This window comes from Rhododendron vialii, chromosome 2a (assembly GCF_030253575.1).
Source record: "Rhododendron vialii isolate Sample 1 chromosome 2a, ASM3025357v1".
NCBI classification, from domain to species: Eukaryota; Viridiplantae; Streptophyta; class Magnoliopsida; order Ericales; family Ericaceae; genus Rhododendron; species Rhododendron vialii.
The window spans coordinates 16,585,582-16,596,398 of NC_080558.1; the positions used below are offsets into that span (position 1 = coordinate 16,585,582).

Sequence of the window (10,817 nt, forward strand, 5' to 3'; positions counted from 1 at the left end):
TTTGATCTACTTTTGAATGTTGACAATGTTATGGACCTTCTACTTGTGACATTTTATATATGGAGTATTAGTTTCTCCAATGAAAAATGACTTGTTTTGGTTTTTGAGTTATTTGGAAAAAGTTAGTGAATCGATATGTGATGGGAATGTGGCTAGTATAATTTATTATAGTTATGATGTAGCTGAAAATTGGAGTAATAATTCTTTATTTATAGAAAAAAAAAAACTGAACCTATAGTAACGTTTTTAGGCGCTGGTAAAAGTGTGGAGATGGCCAGGTGCATTCAGGTCTACACCAGCGTTTGCAACCATTGGGAAACATAGTGTTGGTAAAAACTATGTTATACTAGTGCTTAAAACTGCTAGGAAAGAAAGCGTTGGTAAAAATAAATCTATACCAGCACCTACAAAAAGCGCTGAATAGAGCTATAGTAGCGCCTCTATTGTAGCGCATTGCCCAAGCATTGGTATAGGTTGTGTTGGGCTATACCAGCGCTTTGCAGACCATTTAACAATGCTTTTGGCCGCTGGCATAGCCCGACTTTCTTGTAGTGATCTCTCTCTCCATTTACTTCTTCTCATCTGAATCTCTCTAGCCAGCCACACTTCTCTCTGAATCTCTTACGATTCCATTTTTATGAAAGGTTGTGGTTGAGATTTTATTTCAATGGCACAACAAGAGTTCTTGTGCCAAGAGCACCATTTATTCTATATATTTGAAGTTGAATTTTATTAATTATTTGATGTCGGAAAACTACATGATTTGTGAGTTCAATTCGCTGCACAAGAGAGACTTTTTGTTTTTAAAAAAAGGTGAATTTTTTTTCCATTAATCTATGAAAACATTACATAGATTAATAGGAATAATGAATACCAACCAACCAACCAAACCGAGCCTTAAGTCCAAATCACTTGGGGTCGGCTACATGAATTCTTTTCCTCTATTGAGCTCTGTCAAGAGCCATTCCGTCACACAAACCTACTATACTCATATCGCTACGTACCACAGCATCTAATGTCAAATCCCTAGCCTGAGACCCAAAGAATCTACAACGCTAAGAGATATTATATGCCCATCCGAGACCCAATTCCCAAGTTTGTCAAGAAACCAAATACGAAAAACCCATAGGGACAAAGCCTAGACCCGTTGGCCTAAAAGCCCGGATAAAAAAAATTAAGACCAAACATCAAAGAGGCCTAAAAGGCCATAAAATGGGACAAGCCCAAATCTTTATGGCCCAAATTATGACATCCCTAGCAACAAGCGACAACAACAGCCGCCACCACCAACGACGGCCTCCATGACGAAGGACCGCTCCACCGTCAGCCATCACGCCAAGGAGGTAGTTGAAGAGAACTTGAAAGTCATTGTACTTTTGGGAAAGGAGTAACCATTTAAGCTAATGCAAGAGGGGGTGTATCATTCCTAAGGAGAGTGCTATCACTTGCCTCGACTACCTCACAGGCTATTCTATTCGTTTCTCTATCTATTAATTTTTCGTGAATTTGCTTTGCTAAGTTTTTATTAAGAATTATTATTCTAATAGAAAATTCCTACTCACATATATTTCCTCCGACAATCTAAATAACGATATTTAGGATTTTTCTGTTAGCTTAATTTATCAGAAATCCTATTGGTACCGACGGTACCCATAGGGAAAATGCACCGACGGCCACCGGACGGCCGTCTCCGGTCACCGGACGGCTGATCCGAGCCGTCCAAAAATTTTAAAAAATAAAACCGAGGGGCCCTACGCGAGAATCAATGGCATCCGAGGTGTGTAGGGTACTTGATCCGAGTACCCCTTTTTCGTGTATATACACGTATATACAAATATACACAAAAAATGGGTGCTCGGATCAAGTACCCTACACACCTCGGATGCCATTGATTCTCGCGTAGGGCCCCTCGGTTTTATTTTTTAAAATTTTTGGACGGCTCGGATCGGCCATCCGGTGACCGGAGACGGCCGTCCGGTGGCCGTCGGTGCATTTTCCCTATGGGTACCGTCGGTACCCATAGCAGTACTCTTAATTTATAGCACCAGCGTCGTCATGATTACTTCTTTGCTATTAAAGTAAAATTAAAAAAATAAAATAAAGAAGCATTCTCACGTAGTCACGTTGCATGTCAAAGAAGCATCAAGAGTAGTTTGCGTATTTTTACTCCACCAATATATCTATGGCAAAAGCAAAGGCTCCATTTCAGAACATCTTCTTAAAAAATAAGTATTTATTTTATATTTTTAAACTAAAAAATAACGTAAATGAAAAATAAATTTTTAATTTTTTTTGCACCATATTAAAGATCTCAATAATATCTATCAAACAAGATTCATATTAATAAAAAAATTATTTGCGTAAGCGCATGATTTTTGAATGTGAAACTACATTTTAAAAAAATATGTACTTATTTATCGCTCTTGGCCTAAGTATTATTTACCATGTGATCATTTTTCGGTACCATCGAGGCAGAAAAATGATTTCCACACGTATACTTTTCCTTTTTACTAACAACACTTCCCCTTTATTTATTTATTTTGAGTATGTGTTAGCCAGCTGTCTTGAGTTTTTTTTTTTGACAAGAGCTGTCTTGTGTTCAAGCTCCTCTTCCGCTTCGCTGTACCGGTGGTGATGATGTACATGACGAGAAGTGTTAGAAATAAAGAAAATTGACAAAGAATATACTTTTAAAGTGTACATTTTTTTTTGCTTGGCACCCTTAAAATGTACATGAACGGCTCAAATTCACTGTGTAGTGCATTTGAGCCGTTTATGTACACTTTAAGGGTATTTTCTTTGGTAATTTTCATTGCACTTAGCATTTAACAACACCATGTCCATCTCCACGGGCATTTTCGCCGGCCAACGCGGGAATCTCGAGCTGGCCGCCGACTCCCTCGGCAACAGCGGCATCCAGTTGTTTGCCTATGTTCTCATGGTACGTACGTAACTCACCAAGCTGCCACCACCGTCACGACACGTTGACACCGCCGCCGGAACCATTGTCTGCCGCCACCTACCAATCAGGATCTGAACTAAAAAAAGCACTGTCGGACGTACACCCAACTAGTCAACTACCATTCTTCGAGCGGCTCCTACTGGCCAGCTGACTTGATCTGAATATCCTCTTCCCCCTCGCCAGACCGGCGGTATTATAATCCGTGATGATGTAGTATACTTGATTACTAGCATCCCCATACAAGCCACTCTTAAATTTTTGTACTATCTGACGTACATAATGGTCCAAGGTACTATTTTTTGCACTTTCTTTTTCAAAAATTCTAACAGCAGAGACAATTCACAAAGAACCACGCAGAAATAAACGCGTTTGGCCCCATTTCGAGTTTCAAAAAAATTTAGAAAAATATCCATAAATTTTTGAATATTATTTTATGGGGCCCTGTAAAAAATCAGCTCCAGTGGATATCGGTAAGTATTACTTTTTGATACGTAATGGCGAACTGAGCAGTTTCGCCCCTACGAATCAAAAAATAATACTTACCGATATCCACTGGAGCTGATTTTTTACAGGACCCAATAAAATAATATTCAAAAATTTATGGATATTTTTTAAGTTTTTTTGAGACCCGAAATGGGGCTAAACGGGTTTGTCTCTGCGTGGTTCTTTACGAATTGTCTCTGCTGTTAGCAGAGCTGTTTTCCTTTTTAACCATCCGCAAATCTCTCTCTGTCTCTCTTAAAAAATTTATTGACATAAAATTACCATTTTATCCTTTCATTAATCTACTTTTTCACACCTCAAAGGAACAGTGTAGTAAATTTACATGAATAAAAACAAAAAGAGAAGTGCAGATGATTAAAAAAAAGTTGCAAAAATCAATGCATCAGGGTTGTTTGCAGTCCACATTTGGAGTGCAGAGGTGCGGTTGGAATATTCAAAATCGTTGGATGGTGTTTTTAACGGTCGAAATTTAAAAAAAAAATTCCGGGAAAAAGTGAAAAGTTTTTTAAAGTTTGGACCGTTGGATGCAAAGATGAACGACTGTGATTGAACTGCAGAGACTCTCTACAGTTGGACTGCAGAGAATCCGCCTAGGCTTGTCTGCATTCCACATTTGGACTGCAGAGGAGCGGTTGGAATGTTCACAACCGTCGAATACTGTTTTTAACGGTAGAGATTTAAAAAAAACTTTTTCAGGGGACTTTTCCCCGGAAAAGTTTTATAGAGTTTCGACCGTTAGATGCAAAAATGAACGACTATGATTGAATTGCATGGATTCTTTGCAGTCCAATCACAAATGGCATTGAGCACTTCATATTTGTTTAATTTTCGCACAACCAGAAATGGGGCCGACTATTTGCAACCACAAATTTTCTGAACGTAGTCTGTTTATACTATGGTACACATTAAATGTGCATATGAAAACAGGTTACGTTCAGGAAATTTGTGGTTGCAAATAGTCCGGCTCAACAAATATCTCTATGCTTGATTTTTTTTCTCCGACAATTATCTACAGTTGCATATTCAAGGTGCATGCCCTTTTTTTACCATATTCAATCAATTTGATATTTCCCCCAACATGTACATAATTTCCCCGTAGCAAACCGAGTATAGTCGATAATCGGTCAGGGCCGTAATTAACATTTCATTGCTCTCCCCGGAACCGCCCTAATATATATAATTACAAATATTAAACTTTTGGTGAGGCAATTAGCAAAATTTTGAATTCAAGGTGTGATCGAGCATTGTGAGTCTGTGAAATAAATATTAATTTTAGCATTACAATGACAAGCCTACACAAAAAAAAACTTTCAAGTTATTTATGATTTGAATGTTTCATGCAGATACAATAAAAACATGGTCCTCGTACTTGACATAAAACTTTGTATCAAAATTTTTTTGAACATATTTGGCTCCGCTGATTTAAATTAATTCTGGAGCCGCCCTTGTACATGAAACGCATAAGCTCTTGATCGATGTCAAACTATTTGACTTTGTTTTTGTGTGGGGTAAACTATAGTTAACCCCCTCTAACTAAGCCTTGCGTGCACTTTGCCCCCTCTAACTTTTTTTTTTGGCACTCAACCCCCTCTAACTAACTGAAAATCAAATGGTCATAACTTCAAACGGTCATAACTTCTTCGTCCGAAATCGAAAACATGCGAATTATATATCGATTTCGAGGTCTTGAAGTCAGCTTTCTAATGACACCAAAATCACATCACGATTCAAAGCACACAAAAAGTTATGATCAAAAGAGTAAGGGCTGGTAGACAGAAAGACCGTTTCGATCATAACTTTTTGTGTGCTTTGAATCGTGATGTGATTTTGATGTCATTGGAAAGCTGACTTCAAGACCTCGAAATCGATATATAATTTGCATGTTTTCGATTTCGGACGAAGAAGTTATGACCGTTTGATTTTCAGTTAGTTAGAGAGGGTTGAGTGCTAAAAAAAAAGTTAAAGGGGGCAAAGTGCACGCGAGGCTTAGTTAGAGGGGGTTAACTATAGTTTACCCTTTTGTGTGACCATACGCAGCTTGGAATGGGCAGTGCGGTGGAGAGACACTCTGTGGCGAAGCCTACAGGGCGCGCAAGTACGAAATGCTCGGGGTCTACCTCCAAAGAGCAACGGTGGTCCTCACTCTAACCGGTATCCCGTTAACGGTGATCTACCTCCTGTCCAAAAAGATCCTTCTATTACTGGGGAATCAGTGGCGGAGCTAGGATTTTAATCCCGGAGAGGGCCGGCTTAGTAGGCATATATTTTTTATCGGAACGTATACTTATTATATCATAAGATTTTTGCTTTCTGATTCATTATATTTGTATATTGAAATGATTCTTTAGGCTACATGAACTATTATGTGCTTATTTTTTATTAAAGAAAGAAATTGAGAAACGAGAATGTAAAATAACCAATTTTTTATCAAATCGAACCAAAATTATTAAGATTATAAGTAATTATATACGAATAATTATCATTAATATTCAAAATTAGATATATACTAAATAAAAAATTTAAAACTCGGACGCTCGGGAAGCCGGGGCCCCCTGGGTCCCAACATACCTCCGCCCCAGGGGGAATCAAATGCTGTGGCGTCGGAAACGGCCATCTTCGTCTACGGCCTCATCCTGCAAATCTTCGCTTACGCCGTCAATTTTCCGATACAGAAATTTCTCCAGTCTCAAAGCATTGTGGGCCCCAAGTGCGTACATCTCAGCTTCTACTCTTGTCCTGCACTTGGTACTGTTCCAAACTCTATGACTTCTTAAATATTTTCCGTCTAGAGTGCTTATGATATGCGCACAGATTCAATTCGAGTCATTCGTACAGAAATAAATGGCCGAATCAACCGCTTGTCATCGCTTTGCAGGGATGCCCGTCGGTAGCATCCCCTACCCAGCTTTAAGACAACAACTTCTCCTGTGTTTTGGGCATTTTGACTGTTTTTCAACTTAGAGACAATATGAGGCAATACGAGGCGAAATGATCAAATTGCATTTTGGAGACATTTAATACACCAAACAAGTCCAATATGACTTTAGGATAACAATAGATTCCTCAGCGTTTCTCCTTTGCTTCACAAGCTATTTTCTTAATTTTGGAACAATTTGAGATATTTGCATAAAAAGAGAGAGGAGGCAAATGCCGCGTTATGATGACAAATTGTACATCGTGTGTTTGTCGATCTTAAAACTTATTTTCAAGGATTTTGAGGCGTCTGGCATGAGTTCTGAGTTGTATCTGCAATCATAATTGAAATACAACATCTTCTCGTTCCTCCCCAATCCAACACATGCTGGCATTTTTTTCTCATAAATCCGATACATGATGTAGATTTATGAATTGCACCATAGAGTAATAAACATCATAAGTAGAGATTGAGAGTTTTTTTTATTTAAATTCTTGACTTTGACTATCAAAATTACTACTAGTGATTGGAATTGCAACAGGTGCTAAGCTGGGTGGTGGTGTACAAGATTGGGCTGGGCCTGATGGGGGGTCACTGGTGCTGAGCCTGTCGTGGTGGATCATAGTGGGGGCCCAGTTTGCTTACATTCTGGTGAGCCACAAGTGTGAAGCCATGTGGACCGGGTTCAGAATAGAGGCCTTTTCTAGGCTTTGGGGGTCCGTGAAACAATCCTTCTACCACCACACTCATTCACACACCCATACTCACAACAAGGGTGGAGCCTGGAGACTTGGTACTTGCGGATCTTGATGTTGGTTGTTGGATTGCTCAAAAACCTTGAGATTGCCTTGGATGCTCTCTCCGTCTGGTATGTGGGAAAAGGATGATTCAGGTTTGTCCATGGTTTTGGATCTGACTTAGGGGTGCAAATGAGCTGAGTTGAGTTTTATAGTGTTTAGGCTCAGCTCGTTTGCTAAACGAGTCTAAAACTTGAGTTTAGGCTTCAGCTTGGCTAGTTTGTAACTGAGCCACCCTTAACAAGCTCAGCTTGTTTGTATATGAGCCGATCCTTTAAACAAGTCGAGCCAATAAATTGAGCCGAGCTTTTGTGAGCCAAGCCGAGCTTTTGGGCCAAGCCGAGCTTTTGAGTTTTGAGATCGAGCTTCGCTCCATTAGTAAACGAGTCGAGCCTAGTTAACGAGCAGAGCCATGAGCTTCTCACGAGCAGTTTGGCTCATTTGCAACCCAAAATTCTGGCTGATTGTTGGTCTGGTCCACTTGAAATGATCCGAACGGCATATTTTCGACAATTCTGCAATTTTCATGAAAAAAAAAAAAAAAAGTTGATCGGACATTAACGATATCTGATTTAAACGCAATTGTTGTGAAAATGATAAAAGGGTGAGAAAATTAATAAGCCTTCTGACTTTTTCGATAAAAAAGAAAAAAGTGCTTAGTTGATATTGCTATTGATGTTCGAGTAACTTAATTTTTCACACGAGTAATCTACTCGGCGGATCCTTCGATTTTGGCTCGATCGAAACGGTCTTAGATCAGCTGGATTGATCCAAACTGTGGCTTGATAAACGCATTTAATTAATGTTTTCCGATTATGTGCAGCATGGGGATAAACGGCCTACTGTTCATGGTTTTCTGTTGGCTTCAATGCTGCTGCTAGGTGATCAGTTCTTGTTCTAGTTTTAATGATTTTTTTAATCGGCCCAAAAGAAAAAAAATTCATTAATTTTTAAGAAAGGAGGATACAAAGATTAGACGGATCTCGGGTACACAGCCAAAAGCCACACGAGAACCGAACCCAAAAGGATGGCAGGAAGCCAACCAAGACACCACAACCAAAACGAAAGCCTCACACCCGCTAAAATTAACATTTAACCAAACAAACTTAAGCCCAAAGGAAACAAAAAATTCTTGTTCTAACAAACTATTACTCACAAGCGTACATAAAATGGGGAAAAAATGCTACACTATCATTGTGTTTTGGACGGTGTTAATTCTCTTTCTAAGAAAATTACTATAAGGATATTAATGAGTTCGTATTTATTTTTTGTCAAAATATTTAATTAATCATTTATCTTGATGAGAGGAATGGAAAAAATATTTAACAAATGAACCATAGGTTAAACAGTTCAGATACGACAAACAAAGAGAAAGTGAACTCTTTTAAAAAAATCTTTTTTCCTCTTTATCTGTTATTTTTGGCTTTTAGTGATATTTTTTAATTTGGATATTCTACTCGTAAAACGAATCCTTAATTCCAAAAATTGACGTAACAATTTTGAGAAAAAACGACCACAAACTTTTAGAAGTAACTTACATAGTTTGTTATATATACCAAAAATTATCATGTAGATTTCCGAAGGGGGATGAGGTATTACATGAAATTTATTTAGTATAACTGATTCTCTTTGTCTTTTTTTTTTTGTTTTGATCGGCAACAAATTTATTGAGAAAAACTTAATAAATTAAGGGTACATCAAGTTGGAAGAGAGAAGAGAGAAATCCAACCAAAGATTGGATGAAAACAAAAAAACCAACCAGGGGGCGTGTTGTGCATTAGGTGCCTAGCACGGTGCTGTGCAATCTCAACTATCCAAAAATATTTTGAATTGTCCAGATTTTAAAAAAACTTTAACTCTTCCCTGCAAACGTTTTTTTTTTAAATCTGAATCATTGATTGTCGAGACGAATGATCCGAATGATGTGCACCCCCTCCCCCCGTTCACAAAAGACACCCGATTGGACAAAGCCCAAAAATACCTAGGGGCCAAGCCCAAAACAACTACATAAATTAAGCCCATACAAAATATGGGCCAAACCCAACCCAAAAAACCCCAATACGTAACCCCATCCATGAGCAAAACTCATCAGGCTGCCACCAAAACCGCCGCCCACCTTAACCCTGCAAGCAAGCCACCACTACCAGAACACCACCGTCGCCTGGATTGAAAATGAGTGTCGTGTACGTTTCCAAAATGAGATTAAATTATTTATACCACCGGTGTAAACATTTGTTTCCTCCAAATTAATTACATTGCGTCACGTCGTCATATTCTATTAATTGGAACCATTGTTTTGACGACGTGGTCCAATACAATTGATTTGAAGTAAACAAATATTTACACTGGCTGTGTATATAATTTATTCTCTTCCAAAATATATTGTTCCATTTTCATATTAGGAAAGCATTCAATTTAGTCGAACGAAATATCCAGCGGCGGGTTTACCAACTCTGCAAAATTTTCTGTCCGTCAATGCTTGTTACATTACCTGTGAATAATAATAATAATAGTATCGAATTGTTCCAAACATTGTCTGAAAAACTCAAATGTGTCTATTATGTGTTGAAGGTGTGGCTGTTGGATGTAGATGGCAAGCATTCGTGGCGTATGTGAATGTGGGATATTATTATTTCGTTGGACTCCCAATTGGTTGTGTGCTCAGCTTTAAGTTCGACCTTGGTGCTAAAGGTAATTAATTTGCCTATTAATTAAACTATATGGAAAAATACGATTTTCCAAACTTAGAATTAATACGAGCGATATATTGTTATGATCGGTCACAACTACAAATCTACGTAGTATCGATCAAATTTATCTAAGTAGCAATATTGTGACAAACAGGTCTTAATTTATCACCTAAATATGATGTATTATTTGTGCGTGTGCTAGGGGATACGGTCTGGAACGATAGGGGGAACAGTAACACAAACTAGCATCTTAATTTGGACAACTTATCGAAGAGACTGGAACAAAGAGGTAACTTCTATACTGAAATTTTTTATTCATCACATTTGTTTAGTATAATCATGTAAGGAGCCCTACCTTGCCCGCGTGAAATGTCCGCAACTTCCTTTTTTGGTACTTCGGAATATTATAAAACTAAACGAACAAAGTATTTTGCAACTGATGAGCGAGCATAAATATTACATTACAAGCCCAACAAATGAGAGCATTACCTCTAATCAACGAACTGCCTTATATTAAGGCAATCCCGAATAATGAAATGTCAGTAACTTATGCTTATATATGCATGATACAGTGATTCATTTACTAAATTTCTCACTTAATTTCTCATCCCCTTTTCATTTGCTATCAACATTTACATATTTATACCAGAGAATTTTGAAGCATACATGTTTGCACAACCTCGGCTCTAGTGTTAATTAAGTCTTAATCAAGAAAATTTGCCGTTGGTAAAGAGAATTTCACTATTTGTTTTCAGGTGGAGAAGGCTAAGATGCAGTTAGACAAATTGGATGACATAATTACACAGCCACTCCTGAAGGACTCCATTGATGCCGGAGAAGCTGGCAATGGTGCTTCTCATTAGTTGGAGAGAACAGTTGGGCAGAAGGCTAGGATATAACTTTAGTAGCAATTAATTTTTGTTTGTCATATATTAATCATTATAGGTCGA

General features: G+C 38.1%; 1 protein-coding gene and 1 pseudogene across 2 annotated transcripts in view; both read left to right on the plus strand.

The window, feature by feature from the left end:
• The window catches only part of LOC131310912 (protein DETOXIFICATION 40-like), an 84,580-nt gene extending 73,763 nt beyond the window's left edge, over positions 1-10,817 (plus strand). Inside the window, exon 8 of one of the 2 annotated variants that reach the window (XM_058338188.1) lies at positions 10,623-10,817. In XM_058338188.1, the coding sequence (XP_058194171.1) occupies positions 10,623-10,730 (108 nt within the window). In that variant the 3' untranslated portion in view covers positions 10,731-10,817. The remainder of the gene's footprint in view (positions 1-10,622) is intronic. The other variant, XM_058338196.1, reaches the window with a different exon arrangement.
• On the plus strand, positions 1,302-8,062 carry LOC131316128 (protein DETOXIFICATION 40-like; annotated as a pseudogene).